This window comes from Hipposideros armiger, unplaced genomic scaffold (genome assembly GCF_001890085.2).
Source record: "Hipposideros armiger isolate ML-2016 unplaced genomic scaffold, ASM189008v1 scaffold_350, whole genome shotgun sequence".
In the NCBI taxonomy this organism is placed as follows: domain Eukaryota; kingdom Metazoa; phylum Chordata; class Mammalia; order Chiroptera; family Hipposideridae; genus Hipposideros; species Hipposideros armiger.
Genome location: NW_017731700.1, coordinates 530,700 through 552,595, shown reverse-complemented (window position 1 = coordinate 552,595; position 21,896 = coordinate 530,700). Strand labels below are relative to the sequence as shown.

The 21,896-nt window shown below is 38.3% G+C and overlaps 1 protein-coding gene across 1 annotated transcript in view; it reads right to left on the bottom strand.

The window, feature by feature from the left end:
* Positions 1 to 21,896, bottom strand: part of IL1RAPL2 (interleukin 1 receptor accessory protein like 2) — a 78,632-nt gene that overhangs the window by 17,955 nt on the left and 38,781 nt on the right. Inside the window, exons 3-4 of the mRNA XM_019661495.1 lie at positions 18,226 to 18,371; positions 4,043 to 4,186 (exon numbers count right to left, since the gene is read on the bottom strand). Of these exons, the coding sequence (XP_019517040.1) occupies positions 4,043 to 4,186; positions 18,226 to 18,371 (290 nt within the window). The remainder of the gene's footprint in view (positions 1 to 4,042; positions 4,187 to 18,225; positions 18,372 to 21,896) is intronic.

Here is a 21,896-nt window from a genome sequence, read left to right as displayed (position 1 = left end):
TATACCATTAATGATTTTTTTTTATTGTTAGTTTCAGGTGTACAGAACAATGCAATAGTTACCCTTTTCACCCTCACAAAGTAACAACCCCCCTCCCCCCATCCACTACCCTCCCACCCACGCTATACAATTAATGATTTGATTCTACCTGATGAAGGAGGAACAAACGATAAGCATATAAAGAGATACAAATAACCTATGGCAGGGGTAGGTGGGACCTTCTGACTAGAGATATCTCAGGTAGGATTATGTTGTTCTAATTCTAGTAAGAATTACTTACTGTACCACCTTCACATGAAAGGAACTCTGGTTATTTATATTAAGATGGCAATTGAAACCAGGAGTTTCACCTTAGTATGTCCTCTGGCTGGAATAAAGGCTTCCATAATCCTTGCTTAGGTTATGTGATTGCCTAGAAACAGATGCACATGAAGGACTGCCCTGGATAGTTGAGGTTGTTTGGCTTACAAATGGGGCACATTCCACTGTTATGCATAAAATACCACTTGGAAGTAAGAATACAATGCTAAAGTAAGAACCTCCCAGTAATCTAGCACCTCTGCCCCTGTTCCAATCAAGCTCAGGATGCACCTGCAGGTCCTTGACTTTCTCCAGCTATAATTATTCACCTGGGACTTAGAGCTGCCGATGATACACAGCTGGAAGAATAAAATAGGCCAAAGACCAACAGCTCCAGTCATATAAGCAGAATGTACAATATTTCATTGTTCCTGATGGATGGTATGGCCGCTCCAAACTCTATAATGCCAGATTAGACTTCTATTTCCTCTGACTTTGATATGTTTCCTATCTAACAAGCCTCCCTAAATTCAACTACTTATTAATTCATTCAACAATGATTTGTTGAACATCTACTATGAGACAGCCATCTGCAATGATTACCTGACCCTTTCACCTGACCAGGCCTTCTAGACTCGTGCCCCCTTGCTTGTCCTGACTATGACTGCTCACCAACTATGCCTAAACTCACATAATCCTGGTCCTTTCCTTGTTTCACCTATATCTTAATATAGGTTATGCTACAAAGACTCTCCTCTAGGAAAATATTGCTTATTTGCATATCCCAAATCAAGTTATTGCAAAGAACATGGATGTCTTTGATATGCATTAACCCCTGATACGTCTGGGTAATATGTTTTACCTAACATTCTAGAAGCACATCTTACTTAGGAAAATGGTTGCTTCTGGTTTGAGTTATGTCCCTTTAAGATAAATAAGGTAAAGAGCTTATGGTGGCTGATCAATGCGGGAAGAGCTCTCAAAGCTACCATGTCAGATGTCCCAGAAGCTTTAGAAGCCAGCTAGCAAGCAGGCAGTGATGCAGATGCCAGTTTAAAAAAATACACTTCACCCTTATGTAGACAGCCAAGAAAACCTCATGAATAGCCACAGCTGTTGCTCACAAAGAAGAGAAAGATGGATAGAGCAAAATCAACAGCATGATGCAAATAAGGTTAACAGCAAGGCCTGAAAATTGTTTTAAACCCGAATAGCAATTCAGCAACACCATTTTGCTAGGCAAAGCTAATGAGCCTTCCTCTGTGTTAAATCGCGCTGACTAAGCTCATGTGAGGAACCAGAAAACAGAGCACAATGCAGACAGAGCATTATAAAGAAGAGGGCTCACACAGCGGTCACCATAGGTATGCTGTTCCCAAAGAAAAGAGAAGTTATGAGGAAGGGAACCAAACTGAGGAAGAATTTTCCTGTTGTCACACCTGTCCCTGTTTGAAAATCTCATTTTAATCCTGTTCACCATCAGGAAGCCATTCCTGTGTACAACTTCTGGTACTATGGTTATCACAGGGCTAAATCCTTAGCTTCTAAAGTACAAAGACTGTTTTACTTTGTTGATTATTATATACCTAGTGCATATTATAGTACATGTGTGTGCACACGTGTGTGTAGTGTCAAGCCGGATGAAGAATATAAGTACATCGTGCATAGTACCTGCCACACGGTAGACATTAATACTTATTTAATGACTGAATATTTCAAAAGTCAAATAAATGAAGCAATCATTGTTTGGTAGATTGAAATGAAATGAGTCTGTTAGATTTTATTTTCTAAAAAATAAGGCATTTTTATTTCAGGTGAAACTGAACATTTTTTCATATTTTTATTTTCTCTTTTGATGACATGACATGTCAGTTCATGTCCCTTTGTGCATTGCACTTTCCCCCTTAAATCAATTGGTTTGGAATCAATACATACAATTCTTTAATCAAAATATTCTACTTTACTTGTCATCTTTGCCCACATGGACCACATTGGAGATACAAATGCAAAATGGAATAGTTGAACCCTGAAACGTCCTATGATGTTAGCATAAATTTAATCTTACAAATATGTACTACAACTAATCAGTTAGTCTGAATTATTGGGTATGGGTGATAAAAGTAATTAATCATTGCAAATTAACTTAATAAATTGTATCTTCTCTTACAGAGAGTATTAACAAATTGCTTATAATCATGATTCACAACAAATGAATCACAGGAGCCTCTCTTTCATGTTCTTTCATATAGACAATGCATCTTTTACATTCCCAATTGGATTCCTGAACCACTTTTTGGCACCTAGGAATTAGTGACATTTTCCTCGGTAGCATATTTTATCTAGTTATTTTATCTGCACTGGTAAGAAGTCAGGCTTGTCTATATTAATTGTTGTATCTAAAAACTGAGGGTAATTTGCCAAATTTTCATATATATTGTTGGAACATTTAATTATGGTCAGAACAGGCCCTGATTTTTCATTTTGAAGCTGTGTTTGAAGAAGGGTGTGTAATACTTTTAAATGGGCTGCTTTAGTAGTTGGTCAAATACACTGCTTTGATAATGAGCATGCACATGTACTCATCAAACAGCATTGCTATAATTTACACTGAAAACATAAAAGTCAATTAAAACTGAGTCATATCATTGTCTACATAATAGTAGCAATAAGACCAAAATTAAAGATTCCTTAAAAATTGTGATGTTACAGTTACCATTCTGCCCTTCTTCTATCACTACAAAATAATAATAATAATAATAATAATAATAATGAACCCACCTATTTTGAGGTAAGTCCAAGATCTCCAAAAAACAAATGAAAGCTCTAATTATTATTTCAATACAATAAAAACTAAGAATTAAACCTTTCTTTGTAATGTAATGACTTACAGTTGGTATTCTCTTTTTATCTTGGTTTACCTAAGGCATTCCACAAATGTTTCCAATGCTTACAGTAGTTTGTGGTGAGGACTTTATGCATAAGGAGTGACATGTCATGATTTTATTGATATTGATTGGAAATATGGATTTGTTCTCTTGAAAAAGTTAAACCATTTTTGAATGTTCAAAGAAAGAAGGCTCAATACAACACTTCATTGATATTTCATTCATAAGATTTCCAAGAGCCATAAATGGCAATCATAAAAAAAATTATAAGCCACATTCTGAATTTCTATCCCTTAAGGTCACCTTTGAGAATGGTGCTACAATCATCCAAAATATGTGGGACAGATGTACTGTGAGCTTTAAAAGAGTATTTCCATAGCTTTTATTCAGTTTCCTAACTCATTTGCTTGTTGTTTCAATGTTAAGAATGGCTAAGAAGGATCTATACCTAAATTTCAATTTTGTAGAGGACACGAATGGAATTGATTCTTAATTTGTTTCTTACTAAGGTAAAGGGCCTTGACAGCAATGGTTTTATCTCCTGACCAACTAATGTCTCCTTGTTAAACTGTTCATTTGGAAATAATTTCAAAGATACAGAAACATTACAAAAAGTAAAACTAATTCGAAGAACATACATATATCCTTTAACCAGATTCATCTATTAATATTTTCTCTCCTTTATTCTCTTGATAGATAGGTAAAATTTTTCTGAACTATGTGAGGGTAAGTTGCATTAGTCACAGCACTTTAACTCTAAATGTTTCATCATGTCTCTCCTAAGAACAGGGATATTATCTTACATAATCACAAATTCATGCTTTTTAATTGCATTTTAACAATAGGAGACAGCTTACCATCAGCAGTTTCATCACCTCCAAAATGCTGTCGGTAGAAGAGCATCAATTCAATGTTGTAGCATTTGTAGATGACTATGAGCATTACAAGGAGGAGGACGATTGCTCCCAGGCCTCCTGCAAGCTCAATTTTGTAGATTAAATCTGGGGGAAAAAACCAGAATAAACAGGAAAAGGTAATTAAATCAGCAATGCTTGGGATCTGCCCATAAGTCTAATCTTTACAGCCCATTCTGTTTTTCTTTCCAGAAGATCCTTGCTTAATGCAGTAAGTAACTTTGTTCTTGATACGTTTGTATAAATAAAATCTTTGTAAAATTCATTCTCTTTTAAAGATTTGAGTAAGTTTAGTATTGAAAATGATAAGTTTCTATGAAAAGGAATAGTTTGTTTTGAACATGTCTAGATCTCACGTATATACTTTTGATTTAAGTGTATTTCAGGGAACTATTAGAGTTGTCTTTTTCTGGGTCCAGGGCCAATAGTTTGTTGTTTATGTTAAATTATCTTATTGGCTTAGCAAGAATACTATCTAATGCTTTTCAGGCCACAGGCCCTATTCTTCTACAGAAGAACAGCTTCATAAAATTATTCTCAGTATCAAATAAAATCTAATGAGCTTGCAGGATTTAACTGTTTCATTTAACCCTAGTAAAATATAATCTAATAGAAGGTAAGCAGGGGAAATTAACTTATCCATTTTCCCTACTTATTTGAATAAATGACTATAATATGTATGTGATGTAATATGCCCAGAGAGGGTAAAAGAATATGAAATATCCAGGCTAATAATTTGGCCTATTCAGCCGACACCAGGCTACTGGGAAACAGCCTGAAGCTCCACTGGGACACTCCTAGATCTCTTGGAGTTGGCACCATTAAATTACAACATAATGGAAGGAGACATACTATATCTCAGGCTCCGGGAATAGTAACTTACCTGTAGCTTAATTAGTGACATTAACAAATCTAGGGTGTATCATCAAAAGAGGGCCAGTATCATGGAATTTAGAGAAACGGGAAGTCAGAGGAGATTTATAATGTGAACTCAGCAATATCCAGGGGAGAGATGTTGAATCTGAAAAGCACCAAACCAGAGACATATGTCCCACTGTGGGACACGGACATTCATTGGCCTCAACATAATATAGAGAAAATTGCCTGAAAGATTAGCTGTCCTTCCCTTAATCTAATTCTATAATTACCAAGTGACTCTTTTATTACTAATTCAGGTTACCATGTAACTAGAAACTGTAAAAGGGAGTGGCATTGTAGTTTGCAGTTTGCAGTCACTTATGCGTTTGGTTGGCATCAACTACTGAAGGTCTCTTGACAACCATATCATGAACTTTTCCCTGGGAATGTCCCTTGTTTCTATATATGTGTATTGCTTAAGAGAAATTAGTCAGGCTCAATATAGTGATTAAGATTAAGATGAAGAAAAAATATAAATATACATAATATATACTAAAAGTAATATATATGATAGATAAAATTTGCAACTACTCTACTATCTACTCTCTAAGTAATCTGTTAGGGCAAGAATTTTTGGTCCAAGTTTATAGATGAAGAGTCTGAGTCTCATTAGTTTAATTCACTTACCCAAACTCATACGCTTAAAAAGTAGCCAGGACAGGACTTGAGCCCAGATAGCCTAACTTCAAATTCAAGACTCTTTTTATTACACTACAGTTTTATAAGCTCCAGCCTGGAAAGTGACAACGGAAAGCTTTCTCCCCTGTTCCTCCATAGAACTGTTGGCAATGCTGTTTAAGTACACATGAGTTGCAAGGAATTTTGGCTCCTCTGCCTTTCCAATGTCAAGGAAAGAAGCTAAACTACAATCCATCAGATAGAATGAAAGGATTGAGCAGATCTCAGGCACTTCATTAGAGGGTACTGAAGAATCCTACACCAGTACCAGGGTGGAAGGAGGGGCTTCTTGGAGCCCAGCATATGAAGGAAAGTTTTAGGTTTCATGGGGAGAGAAGGGATTTGGTGCTGGAAAGGAGCTGGAGTGAGAGAGGGGATGGTGGTGGCAAGAGACAGCATGGCCAGTCAAGAGAGTCACTGAGTGGAAATGTAAGAAACATAAATAAATGTCAGTCTATTTGAGTAAGGGAAAGGAGGGAGGGTAGAAAAAGGAAGGGAGTAGATCTGCTACGAGGGACAAAATATGTTAACAAGGAACATTATGAAGGAACACATAATAAATAGGGATAGAAAACTGGAACCTATCTCTGTACTGCCTATTGCAGGAGGCGGTCATTTTGAAAATTAAGCCACACAATTTCAGTAAAAAAAAAATTCTCTACCACACTTTAGCTCTGCCTCCTGCCCTCTATATAGTAAGTGGCTCCCCGGGAACCACTGCCTGCTTCCATGTGGGTGGTAAGGCAGGTTTGCTTATGAAACCTCTGTGGGGCTGCAGTATCACAATCTTTGCTTATTTTCTCACCATCTTACATCAATTATGCATTCTTAACAGCTAGTGTTAAATTGACAGAGCAATATAATTTTTTTTGGTTACTCTAAAAACTGACTTCTCTTAGATCTAAGGGCATTGATTTAACATGTTTTTTTCTTGCTGTAAAATGTTCATTTTATATTGTAGATTTTTTTGGTCTCTCTCTCTCTCTCTCTCTCTCTCTCTCTCTCTGGTAAGAACAGCTTTCAAATGTTTTCAAAGTCACCGAATAGGATTTTTTCCAGCACTTTCTATGTTATTTACAGAGTAAAGTTGCTATTAGGTAGATGGAAAACTTCAGCAGCAGGAACAATTTGTGCTCCCAAGTAGCAGACACCTTTTTTTGCAGTAAATTTATGGAAGAAAACCATGGTGTGAAAAGTACCTTTGTGGTTTTAGGGTCCATTTTATAAAAATGTCTCTGAAAGGTATTACCTAATGATGGCTGTTTACATTGAAAACTGTGGACCTAGTTCCTGAGAATCAACTAGTATTCTTTGATTCAGCACAAGCAGTCACATAAGATGAGAAACATGTATCCTGTAATCAAAGGGCAGAATTGTCATCACCCAGGTCACACCTGGCTTTTCTTTTGTCTTCTGTTTTCAACTGCCATTTTCCATCTCAGCAGGACCTCTATTTCTAGGGATATTTCCTGATGGAGAAGGTGAAAGTCATTTTATTTGGACTCTGTCTTGTATACACTTCACAAGAATAGCTATAGCCATAACAGCAAACATTTATGGGATTGTAACTTTTTGTAGACACCCAAAGTACAAGTGTAGTTCTTGTAACCTTCTTAGTTTGAACCCAACTATTTTTGCACTTTGAACACAAAGATCAGACCTTGTAGTATGGCACAAATAGCAGTTGAAATCAAGGGACTGGAGAGAGGGAAGGCTAGAAATATTTTGAGCTTGCTTATAAGTTGGAAAGCAGGTTAGGAGATCCTACCTGGGGGTTTCCTATACAGGTTGGGGGTTCAGGGTGGGGCAGTAGCACTGGAAATGAATATAGAGAGAAAGATGGAGAGAGAGAAAGAGAGAGAGAGAGAGAGAGAGAGAGAGAGAGAGAGAGAAATAGAGATTGATTCAGTGATGTGCTTCAGTTTGTTAGGAAGAGAGTATGCACAGAAGAAAAATTATCAGAATTTCTTTAGCATAAGCTCAGGGTCCTGATCACACACAAAAAAATTAGGATGGACTTCTTACTGAAATTTTAATTGTACTTATTGGCAAATAGTTCATCAGAGAGTGAGAAAGTAGTAGATGCAGGTAAAAGGTGCCTAGGTAAGAGATGTCTTGCTTGGAGAAAGCTGGACCCTGTTAATTGCGTATATTAGACATGAGTTTTCATTGAACAAAAGGCCTTCTCAGTTTATAAAAGGATTCATTAAACACATCTTCTCTATAATGATCACATAGGGCACTTTTAATATTTGAGTTATAGCTCATCAGGAAGTTATTGTTCTACACAGCAAGCCATACTCATATTTAAGGTGGAAACACTGCAGCCACTGAGGCTAGGCTACGATGTGATAAAGCCTGAAATGTTTATCTCCAAAGGAAGCATCTAAAGTATTGTAATACAAGCCAGAACCCTGTCTGATTAAAAATATTGGAACAGAGCCATAGGGCTTCTTGCTTTATTTCTGGAGCTCCACCATATTGTCAAGAGCTCCTAAGGAAAATGGAGTAGAGAAGATGAGCTTCATCCTTCTGCAAAGCACAGTGAAACAATTTAACTGCTACCTAAAACAGATTGTAAATTGGTATGCTGTGGGCGAAAGAAAAAGTGTTTTGTTTTGTTTTGTTTTTGTATATGTCACATTTCAAAAAAAAGTGGATACTAATATTTAAAAATCAAATGATTTCATATCCAGTCTTCAACTTCACTTGAAAGCTTTGAAGTTTTCATATCCCTGGGTTCACATTCCTGCAAGCATGACAATAATCTTCTAGAAAAGAGCAGTGACTTCCTCTTCAAAGCAAGGCATATTTTCTGTAGCCTGTATTTTGTTATTTTTCAAATCCAACCCTCTTTTTAAAAATTTCAATATCTGCCTGGCCCCTGAGGGCTTTGAGTTTTCAACCCCCAATCTGGAAAGTGAATATCTTTGAAAAATGAAATGCATTTAGATAACCCAGGGTAGACGCTAATCAAGACAAGATCACAGATAGTTTTTTTTTTTACTTTCTTTCTTTTTTCTTTTTTTGCTTGCCAATAAAGAGTTTTATTGAAGCCAAGAATATTCCAGTTTTTATGAGGCAGTCCTTGCCTTCAATCAGACATAAAATTTCAGTTATTGGCTTCTTGATAATACCTATTGCTTTCTTTATCATTAAAATAGGATAACCCATTTCGATAAGAACATAAATATATGCTTTAATAGGAGAAGACAAAATTAAGGTCAATGAAATGAAAATCTCATAGTTCTAGTAGTTTTATTATATAGGTTTGTTATATATTGTGAAAAACAGTAGCTAAGAAAAAAACCTCACTTAACTTATTCTTATACTACTTGTTCCCATTAACGATGCTCTATCATAAGGTATCATCATGCAAGACAAAGATGACAGATTTTAAAGTAAACTTAGAGCAAATGCAGAAATTCAGTCTGACGCTTCTATGTGTGACCAAAATGCACTGGCTATGCACTGGGTGTTCCATTGAGACAAAGTACACTTGGGAGGCACTGCAATCCCAGTATAAGCCAAGAATGTTATGTTGTATAGTGGAGGACATAACCATGAACAGAGACCCTGGGAGAGGTGAGGTTGCCCCAGTATATGCCTAGTACAGTAAAGCCAGGCAATGCAGAGCAGATGAAAATGGACAGGTGCCCTGGAGTGCTAAGCTAATAATGCTGCTTCTGATAGTTACTTTCTTACCAACCCCTGTTATCCAACCACCATCCTACTGCGCTGGTCCACTCGGAGGAGCATTTTCACCCAACAAATAAGTTGAGAACTTACTATGTTCTATGCACTAGGGATACAGCAGTAAATGAGGCAGAAAATATCCCTGTTCTCATGGAGTTTACATTCTAGTGGTGGGGGAAGACAAGAAGCAAACAAACATGGAATGTGATATCACATAGTAATAAATATAATAAACAAAAATAGAGCCAAGTTAGAGGAAAAGTAAACAAATGAGTGGATCAAGAAAATATGGAATATACAAGTATATGTATACATATATTATGAAATATTATTGAGCCTTAAAAAAAGAAAAGAAATCCTGTCATTTGCTACAACATGGAGGAACCTGGAAGGCATTATGTTAAATAAAATAAGCAAGACAGAGAAAGATAAATACTTTATTGCATGGTATCACTTATACGTGGAATCTAAAAAAAAGTACTCTCTGCTTATATGTGGAATCTCATATAAACAGAGAGTAGAAACGTGGTTGTCAGGGGCTGGGCAGTGGGGGAGGAAATAGGGAGAGGTTGGCAAAGGGATATAAACTTTCAGTTATAGGATGAATAGGGTCTGAGGCGCTAATGTATAACATGATGACTATAGTTGGTAACACTGTATTGTATAATCAAAATTTGCTAAGAGTCTGGAACTTAAATGTTCTTACAAAAAAACAAAGGTAAATACGTGAGTTGATGGATATGTTAATTAACTCAACGTAGGGAAACCTTTCACAAAGTATATGTATATCAAATCATCACATTGCATACTTTAAATACCTTACAATTTGATTTGTCAATTTTAACTCAATAAAGCTAAAACATTTACAAGAAAAGAAGGATGGGTAGTGTTATTTTATATAGGGTGGCTAGAAAACGTCTGTAAAGTAGGTAATATTTAAGCAGAGAGCTATATGAAAAGAAGGAGTGAGTCATGGGAACAGCTTGAAGAAAAGTGTCTCAGGCAGAGGAAATAGCAAGTGCAAGACCATGAGCCAGGACTGTGCTTTGTGAGCATGAGGAATCGAAAGGAGGCTAGTGTGTGTAATGTTTGAGGAAGATTGTGGTAGAAAATGAAATCAGAAATGACAACAGATTGTGTTATGCCTTCTAGGGATTTGGGATTTCATTCTAAGTGTAGCAGTGAGGGTCCTGTAATTGGAGAGTTCTGATTTGAAGAATTATGTGGTCTGACTTACAGAAAAAAGGATCATCCTGACTGCTGTGATAACAGACTATAAGGAAACAAGGGGGAAATAGAGAGACCAGCTAGGAGGCCATTGCAGTGAGCCAAGGAATTGATGCTGGTGGCTCATACTAGGGTGATAACAGTGAAGGTGGGGAAAGTGGTTAGATTCTGGGTGTATTTTGACAGTAGGGCTATGGGACTTGCCGGTGGACTAGATATAACATGTGAGTAGAGAAAAGAAAAAGTTAAGGACGAGTCCAAGGATTTTGGACTGAATGTCTGGAAGGATGATGATGGTCGTGGAGAAGGCAATGGGAGGATTAGGTTTATAGGGAAGAGAGATCGGGGACTCTGTTCAGAACAAGTGAAGCTTGATATGTCTACCAGTGGAGTTTTTGAATAGTTGTTGAATAGGCAGTTAGGTATACAACTCTGGAGATTAGGTGGGAAGCCCAGGCTGGAAATGTAAGTTTTGGATTCGTCAAACAATAAATGGTAAGCAAAACCATAAGATGGAATGAAATCACCTACAAAGTGAGTGAGAGGATGGAGCCTGAACCATGGGGAACACTAATTAATTTAGAGACCAGGAAAAAGAATTAATATTGTTTTCAGATATTCATGATTCTGACACATTTCCTTGCAAATGCAATGAAGGTGACAGTTTTACAGTATGCCTTCATTTCTAGTGTCAGATTATTGGAAATTTTAAGGGCTTCTAGGGGTGGCTTACTTATGAAAGAGAAATGGGTTTATTTTAAAACAGAAACACAGCTATTTCTATCTCCATGGACTGAATGATAGGAGCCCCATTATTTTTCCTCACAGCAGACTTTTAATTGTAACACTATATATATTTTGGGCATTATTTGTTTATTGTTTTTTGGGGGGAGGAGCAAAACAGTGTTGGGGAATTGGGGAAGGGAAACAGCCAAGTTGCTATCCTTCATTCTTAGTTGTGGAGGGTGCAGCAAGCTCAGCTCTAAGTCCAGTCACGCCGCTCAGCTCAAGGTGCTGTGTTCAATTAGTGGCAGGTGGGAGTAGCCACCATCCCATGTGGGAGTCGAGCCAGCAGCCTCGTTGTTAAGAGTGCACGCTCTATCCCCTGAGCCACCCGGGCGGCAACTCAATTCAAGGTGCTGAGTTCAGTCTTTAGTTGCGGGCAGGCGTAGCCCAACATCTCAAACAGGCAACCTTGTAGTTATGAGCATGTGCTCTCACCAACTGAGCCATCCTGCCACCTGTTGGCAGCTCAGCGGCAGCTCAGCTAGGGTGCAGCTCACTGGCCCATGTGGGAATCGAACCAGCGACCCTGTTGNAATATTGCATGTTAGCTATATCTTAATAAAAATCATTTTCAAAAGCAGTCTGTAGGATATCCCCCCGATAAAAGACAGTGGAGACAAAAAGATAGAAAATTTTCACCGTCTACACCAGCAACTACAGCAAACAGTAAGCATAGCCAAACTCCTAGCCACATAAACATAAACTCTCACATGAACGGCCCATGTACTGCTCAGTTCCTTTTACCTGATACGTTATATGTGGCTTTCAAGAAAAAAAATTGCAAGGCATGATAAAAATAAAAATGCCTGAAAAGACAAAGCAATCATCAGAACCATATTCAGATATAGCAAAGATTTTGGAATTATCAGACTGGGAATATAAAATAACTGATTAATATGTTAAGGGCTCTAATGAAAAAAAGTGAAAAACAGGATTTCTGATCAAGATGACAAAGTAGGAAAATCCAAGGCTTGCCTCCTGTCACTACAACATCAAAATTAAACTAAAGTGCAGAACAATCATCATTGAGAATCACCTGAAGTCTAACTGAACAAAAGGCCTGTAACTGAGGACAGACGGAAGAAACCACCTTGAGACTATAGGGGTGGCAGAGATGCAAAATGGGCTGGTCCCACACCCATGTGGGTCAGTTGAAAATTGGGAGAGATGTCTTGGCTGTGGATGTTCCCCCCAGAGGCGTGCGGTCCCAACCCCACACCAGGCTCCCCAGCCCAGGGTTCCAGTGCCAAGAAGAGAAGTCCCCAAAACTTCTGGCTGTGAAAACCAGCAGAGATTGTGGCTGAGTGAGACAAGAGGGCGGCTGGAGTCTCAGGTGTTCCTCTTAAAGGGCCCGCATGTGGAATTACTTGATGACGGACTCACTCGCTGTAACCTCCAGTGCTGGGGAAGCTGCACAAACGGTGCCAGGGACATACGGAGAGGAGCCGAATGACTTCGGTGGGGGNCAACAGATACATGAAAAAATGCTCAAATTCACTAGCTATTAGGGAAATGCAAATCAAAACCACAATGAGATATCACCTCACACCTGTTAGAATGGCTATTATCAACAAGACAAATAATAACAAGTGTTGGAGAGGCTGTGGAGAAAAAGGAAACCTCATACACTATTGGTGGGAATGCAGATTGGTGCAGCCACTATGGAAAACAGTATGGAGGTTCCTCAAAAAAGTAAGAATAGAATTACCATATGACCCAGTAATCCCTCTCCTGGGTATCTACGTAAACAAATACTGGAGACATTTATCCATAAAGGTATATGTACTCTGATGTTCACTGCCTCTTTATTTATGGTGGCCAAGACATGGACAGAACCAAAGTGTCCTTCAATAGATGACTGGATAAAGAAGATGTGGTACATATACACAATGGAATACTACTCTGTCATAAGAAAAGATGAAATGCTTCCACTTGCGACACCATGGATGGATTTTGAGATTATTACGCTATGCAAAATAAGTCAGAAAAAGTGGAGAACCATACGACTTCACTCATATGTGGAATACAAAACTGAAAGCAACAAAGGAAAAAGACAAACAAACAAAACCCCAAAAAACTCATAGACACAGACAGCAGTTTAGCGGTTACCAGAGGATAAGGGAGGGGGAGGGTGGTAGAAGAGGGTAAAAGGGATCAACTATATGGTGATGGAAGGAGAACTGACTCTGGGTAGAGAACACACAATGTGATATATAGATGATGTATTATAAAAATACATAATTGAAATCTATGTAATTTTACTAACCATTGTCACCCCCAATAAATTTATTTTTTTTTAAAAAGAAGAAACCACCTCAAGACTGGTTGGCAGGACAGAGATATGGAATAGGCTGGTTGGTCCCACACCCTCATGTGACCATTAAAAACTGGGAGGAATATTGGCTGTGGAGGTCCCCACTCAGAGGGCTGTGGGGTCCCAGCCCCACACCAGGCTCCCCAGCCCTGGGTTCCAGGGCTGGGGAGAGTTCCCATAACTTCTGGCTGTGAAAACTACTGGAGATTATGGCTGAGTGGACTATAGCAGCTACAATCAGAGTTTCTCCTCTTAAAGGGCCCACACATGAACTTACTCGCTGACAAACTTACTTGCTCTGAGCTCCAGCACTGGGGCAGCAGCTCAAAAGATGCCAGTGACATCCAGGAAGGAACTGAGTTGTCTGGACTCACAGTGGGTTAGATACGCAGCTTTCTCCAAGATGGAGAAAACTGGCAGAAGTCATTGTTTCTTTGTTGAGCCCTGCCCCCTCCTGTTGTGCAGAGGCGGGCAGCTGCCATATCTGAGTCTCCACCAAACTGGTTAACACCATTCGTTCACCCTGATTCTCTGATACACTGCCCCACCAAACTTTTGGGCCCACACAAGGCACTTCCAGTGGCTTTTTTTGTATAAATGGCCTGCCTTGGCTCTTGCTACAGACTTTCCTAAAGTCTCCCAAATGTTCACAAAACTGAAACAAGCAGCATCTGGTTTTGGGATGTCCTGTACCTCTGGCTGAGCAACCTTAAGCCCAGCACTAGTGATAGGCAGCATTGGTTCATGGATAGGCTTCTCAAGGCACCTCCAAGCCCAGCATGGGTGGCAGCCATTTGCAGATTGCTTTGTTCCTCATGCCTGGTATCCCTAGGCAAGGAACAGGCTGTGGCTGAACTTGGGCTGCATTAGGCACGTGGTGGAGCCCCTCCCAGGAGGCCCCAGGGCTGACACAGTGGGTGGTCAGATTCAAAAGCAGTTGGAGAATCACCCAGCTGCCTCCAGGAATGGACACCCAAAGGGGATACCAGAGACCTGCTGAAGCTAATCCTGCTCTGTAGGGTCAGCCCCTGCACAGCAGCTCCTTTACTGTAGTCACAGCCAGTCCTTACAACCAATCAGCCCAACAGTCAGTCCCTCCTATTAATAAGCAAACAGCAACCAAAGCTTAACTGCAACACGAGGGCACATACATCCCACACAAGGTACACACCTGGAGCATTGGACTCAGGAGACCAGGGAGACTGTGCCAGTGGGGTACACATGACACCTACTATATAAGGCCACTCTACTAAGGCTGGAAGACATAACACCTTTACCTAATACTTAGAAACAAACACAAGGATGTAGCCAAAATGCAGAGACAAAGAAACATGTCCTAAATAAAGAACAGAACCAAGATCCAGGAAAACAACTAAACAAAATGGAAACAAGCAATCTATCTGATGCAGAGTTCAAAACACTGGTTATAAGGATGCTCAAAGACATCAGGGAGAATTTCAACAAATAAATAAGAAACATAAAAGTGGAGACAGAAAACATAAAAAAGAACATGTCAGAAATAAAGAATGCAATAACTAAAATGAAAAAAAAAACATTAGAGGGAATCAACAGTAGATTAGATGAAGCACAGGATCGGATGAGCGATTTACAAGATAAGGTAGTAGAAAACACCCAATCAGAAAAGAAAAAAAGAAAAAAAAAGAATTCAAAAAAGGAGGATAGCTTAAGGGGCCTCTTGAACGGGCCTCTTGAACAACATCAAGCATACCAACATTTGCATCATCATGATACCAGAAGAAGAGAAAGAGCAAGGAATTGAAAACCTATTTGAAAAATAATGATGGAAAATCCCTAATCTGGCAAAGGAAATAAATATACAAGCCCAGGAAGCACAGAGAATCCCAAGCAAGATGAAACCACACAGGTCCACATCAAAATTAAAATGTCAAAGGTTAAAGACAAAGAAAGAATCTTAAAAGCTGCAAGAGAAAGCAGCTAGTTACTTTAAGGGAGCTCCCATAAGACTGTCAGCTGATTTCTCAACAGAAATGTTTCAGTCCAGAAGGGACTGGCACAAAATATTCAAAGTGATGAAAAGAAAGGACCTATAACTAAGATTACTCTACCCAGCGAAATGGTCATTTAGTATCAAAAGACAGATAAAGAGCTTCCAAGACAACAAAAAGCTAAAGAACTTCATCAACACCAAAGCAGTAACACAAGTAATCTCAAAGGGACTTCATTAAGACACAAAAATATTAAAAATATGAAAATAAAATGGCAATAACTACATATCTATCAATAATTACTTTCAATATAAATGAATTAAATGCTCCAATCAAAAGATGGGGTGTCTAAATCAATAAGAAAGCAAGACCCTTACATATGCTGCCTACAAGAGACTCACTTCAGAATGAAAAACACACATGGACTGAATGTAAAGCAACGGGAAAAAGATATTTCATGAAAATGGAAATGAAAGACAAAGGTTGTGGTAGCAATGCTTATACCAGGCAAAATAGAGTTTAAAACAAAGGCTATGACAAGAGATAAAGAAGAACCTAGTAATCTCACTACAGGGTATTTATCTGAAGAAACCCAAAATGTTACTTTGAGGGGACATGTGCATCCATATGTTCATTGCAGCATTGTTTACAATAGCCAATATGTGGAGGCAGCCTGGATGTCTGTCAATGGATAAAGAAGAGGTGGTACATATATTCAATGGAATATTGCTNTCAGAGCTCACACTCTTGAGCAAGCTCTTAACCAACTGAGCCATTTGGGCAGCCCTGTTTATTGTTTAATATCTGTCTTTCTTTGCACTCTCACTGCCCTGAAGACTATCAAAGCCTCACACAGCCTTGGGGATCTCTATCTTATTCTGTACTCTCTTTTCTAGTATCCAGCACAATGCTTTCTATACATGAAGCTCAATAGTAAAAGAGAACTTTCTTCATTCATTAATCAGAGTGGGGTCTAAATGCCTATTAGTGGCCAGATACTGCTCAACTTGCTGACAATACAGAGATGCATAAGGTCCTGCATTAGAGGAACTCTGAGTCTAAAATAAGACTGAGATGGACAGGAACAAATTGACCCTTGCTGCAATGTATCTGGACATGATCAATGTCTACACTTCATGAAGGTGGACTCAGTGGTTCCCTAGTACATAGGAGAACTTATGCAAGTTCTGTATAGTGACAAGCCCTGTTTCAACATGGTATATTTCACACCATGTCATCATTTTAACCTCAAAGTGACTTTACAAGTTAGATGATATTACCCCAATTTTACAGACAAGGAAACTGAGGTTCAGGATGTCTAATCAGACAAGTTAGTCCTCCTGAACCAGGGAGCTGAATCAATGGCTGAACTAAGATCTTGTGATCTGGGGTCTCCTGACTTTACTTTCCATATTCGACTCCTTTATGCTTAAATACTCCATAAATACTCCATTATTTTAAGATGGAATCAAGTCCTACAGAGTAAGAAATGGTGCTAGAAAGATAAAAACATTCTCAGGATAATAATATTTTCCTGCTTCCCCTAGAGCTGCTCGTCAAGTTAAAGTATGAGAGCTGGCTGAAACATAGAAATTCCGTCTTGGCTAGGAGGTACAACTAGTAACACTGCTGACTGAATCTGTTCTATTGCTCTATAGCCTAGACAACAAGAACACTGATTGAGAACATTTGTTTTGTTACATTTACAAAACCTTTGCCAGATGCACACATACAGAAAGTATTTGGCCTTTTGCTGTAATCAAGAGTTGTAGCAGAGTAGGAGCCAGTCTTAGAAGCTGCTCCAGCTGCTAGGATTGTTCCTATGTCTGCTGTTACCTCCTTTATCTGTAAATTTACAATTTCTTTTCTTTGCCCATTAATACAATTTCTACCCCATCTGGAATCAACTCTAGAGAGGGATCTCCATGAACGCCAAATTATTTAAAAATATATCCATTTGCTAAAGGCTTCTTAACACCAGCTCATATCATGAAACCTTGTTTATTATTTTTAGTATAACAATTGTAAGACTATTGTATGATATTATTCATTATTCTTATTTACATTTTAGTCAAGGAATGAAAAAGTGACTTTGTTTCTCACAGAATAATAAAAATTTCTAGTATTTAATTAAACAATAAAAGATGAAGGTGAAATATAGAGAAAATTTTGAATGTCAATACGTATCAAATTTTATGTAACTCTTATAATCAAGGTAATTTTATCTTATTGGATTTAACACATAATAATATTCCATTTCACTTATCTACTTCCTAATAGTATGGAAGATCGTAGGCATTTTATGTTAATATCCACAGCAAGGGAGATATTTTTCCTTGAAAAAGAGTGTATAAAATAATATTGAATGTCAACTGTAATTGAAAATAAAATTTAAAAGACAGAATGTTTAATAGAATTTTATACTAGATGATAACATAAGACCAGGAAACATATCTAACTTCAGTAGTTACTTGGTAGCTAAACAAGCCATAGTGATAGTTATAAAAATAATAATAATAAATAAAAGTAAAAATAAATACCCTTTTTACGCAGCAGAATGCTGGCATGTTTCCGTCCATTTCGGTTTTCCACATGGCAGGTATAATTTGCTAGGTCAGCCTCCACCACTGAATCAAAGATGAGTGCCAACTCAACTTCTTTTTCTCCAAGATGCTCTTTGAGGAGCCTGCAATAAACATAGTATTCTTGGCTGAATTGGATTGATTTTGGGAGGGAGCAGCCATGCAAAGACTGCAAATGCTTACAATGGGCATGGAGAGTCCTGACTAGATGTACGTGCGGAACCTTCAACAAGAAAACACAAAAAGTAGCTCTTGATGTGAAGATCAGATGTTACAGAAAAGAAGTGAGTAATTCACTCAGCAAAAAGAAATATTAATGTGCCACTATGTTTTGATAAATGAAGCCAGCATAATTTGTGTGGAAAAAGGAGGAAACATTGGGCTGCATATCCTAAGCTGAGCTTATGAAAACAAATTGGATTTTTGCACTACAGCATGAAGGAAAAAAATTGAGGAATGTAGGGTTTGTGTTATAGGTTAGAGCTTTGACAACAGGGACTGAGAGGGGAATGACAGGGGCCTTGAAAATATTTTCCTTATGATAAGTAAACTGAGCGTGTTAGTGAACTTCTATCCCCAAATGTCAGTGAGAAGCCTATTCTTCATTTTTCTCCTGCCTTTGCCAAATGCAGGCATGAGCCCTGTGCCCTATCTCCCCAGTGGTGCTAGCCCCCCACCATGGCCCTGCTTTCTCCAGATACTGCTCCTTATTTTTCCCTCACAAGAGAAACCCTGCCCTATGTTACATTTTCTCATAGTCCTGCTTGTTGCTTTCTCAAGTAAAGTTGCAAAGCCCTTAAATGACCAGGAACAGGTCTTCATCACAGAGGAGTTGAGCTGCCAGCAACCTTTCCTGAAGAGTATGTCTCCTGTTTCTTTGGAGAATTATATTCTCAACAATAATCAACTGTCTCCTGAGTGAGGTAAAAGTGAGTACCCTGCTGACTTTTCTGTCCTGTCCTGTTTTTGACTAAAGGAAGAACAAATCATGAGTTTAGTCAATGGGGGAAATCCTGCCATTAGGTTCTGGGCACGTATTTGCAAAATGTAAAATTGGGGCACAGAAAAATTCTCATCTCTTTGTTAGACACCTGGTTATGAATGCAGAGAATAACCTCTGATTTACTGGCATTTAGCATAAAGCTGGAAAAGACAACTGTGCTCAGTTGCTTAAAACTGGCTTCTAAGTACAGATCTCGCACTTACAAGGTCAAGCTAAATCCTTAGAAAGTCATTAACTCAGTGGCACTTTAATTTAACTCATCCTAATGTTGGGAAAAATACCTACCATGCTTACCTTAACTTTGTTGTGAGGGTAAAATGGGTGAAAATAACTTAAAAAGTAAATAGCACTATGCACATCAAAGAAGGATATTCAACATCAACATTTCATTATCCAAAGGTAGATTGTTTACATTTTGGCACCTCCGAAAATATATGAATTTACACTTATTGATACTTAAAATTGGCTTGTGTTAATCTCTTATGGCTCTCCTTTGAGAGAAAGAAGGGCTTAAACTTGGGTTTGTGGAAGAGAGTTCCTAGAATCTGAGAATCTCTTATATGAAACCTGAAACCCAGATTATGTTCCAAATAGATATGATTTTAAAATTAACCCTGTTTCTGAGATAATATACATATCTGAGAGTTGATACTGGCAATTTTCAGTTAAGTCTCCTCCTGCCCTTTGCATTTATGTGCCATCATAAATGAACCAGAACAAATACAAGAAGTTTCTTAACTACATTTTAATGGTAGTATTGCTATTATTTTTTTCTTCCTGGTACAACACACCTGAACAAAATGAAAATCAACAAATCTTCCTAAATCCATCAGAGAATTGAGGTCACAGAGTCAAGTCCTATCCCCGAATCTTGAGATAGAATAAAATACTGAGAATCACAGTGTACTGGAGCAAAAACCCAGGAACAGTAACTGGTACCAGTAGAAACACTTAAATTGTAATTGATGAGTCAATGCAGACCCAGCGTGGACTAACTTGAGAGTTACATACTCCATGGGTTCTAATCTTAAAGGTGCCCCACACTTTCATCAGTTTCCTCCCAGGGCCTTAGGGTGAAGATAAGAGAATGCTTGTGCTTCTGGCAAGTGTAAGGGGGAAAGTAACTAACTTTAAATGAGCCATTAGCACTCTGTGCTACTTAACAAAGGCCTACCCTTAAGGAAAACTCTTTTTCCATATCTAAAAGACTTGGGTTTTACCAAACCTAGCCTAACTGAGAGAAGGGAAATACCTAATTCTAGTCCTTTCAAACTTTACTGTCTCACCTAAAAAGGGGAGGAAAGCTGAGAAACACTTGTGAAGGTCACAGCCCATAGGCAACAGGCTCATTAAAAGACTGAGACTTTATCATAAAATAATAGCATGTTTACAACCACATCAATCAGTCTCCTTTATGATAACAAAGGCTTCCAAGCTGAAATAACTGCAAAGATCAGACCTTATTTAAAAAGCAGTCTGGGAGGAGCCAGTCAAGATGGCAAAGGAGGGAAATGCTGTGATTTCCTCTTTGCACGGCCATATAAAAATTAAAACTACACTACAGAACAAACATCACTGAGACTCACCTGAAGTCTAGCTGAAGCAAAGCCCCACAAGTAAGGTCATATGGAAGAAGCCGCCTCATTTGCAAACAACACCTCTGATAAGGGGCTAATATCCAAAACATATAAAGAACTCGTACAACTCAACAACAACAATGATGATGACAACAACAATCCAATTAAAAAATAGGAAGAGGACCTGGACACTTCTCCCAAGGAGACATACAAATGGCCAACAGATACATGAAAAAATGCTCAAATTCACTAGCTATTAGGGAAATGCAAATCAAAACCACAATGAGATATCACCTCACACCTGTTAGAATGGCTATTATCAACAAGACAAATAATAACAAGTGTTGGAGAGGCTGTGGAGAAAAAGGAAACCTCATACACTATTGGTGGGAATGCAGATTGGTGCAGCCACTATGGAAAACAGTATGGAGGTTCCTCAAAAAAGTAAGAATAGAATTACCATATGACCCAGTAATCCCTCTCCTGGGTATCTACGTAAACAAATACTGGAGACATTTATCCATAAAGGTATATGTACTCTGATGTTCACTGCCTCTTTATTTATGGTGGCCAAGACATGGACAGAACCAAAGTGTCCTTCAATAGATGACTGGATAAAGAAGATGTGGTACATATACACAATGGAATACTACTCTGTCATAAGAAAAGATGAAATGCTTCCACTTGCGACACCATGGATGGATTTTGAGATTATTACGCTATGCAAAATAAGTCAGAAAAAGTGGAGAACCATACGACTTCACTCATATGTGGAATACAAAACTGAAAGCAACAAAGGAAAAAGACAAACAAACAAAACCCCAAAAAACTCATAGACACAGACAGCAGTTTAGCGGTTACCAGAGGATAAGGGAGGGGGAGGGTGGTAGAAGAGGGTAAAAGGGATCAACTATATGGTGATGGAAGGAGAACTGACTCTGGGTAGAGAACACACAATGTGATATATAGATGATGTATTATAAAAATACATAATTGAAATCTATGTAATTTTACTAACCATTGTCACCCCCAATAAATTTATTTTTTTT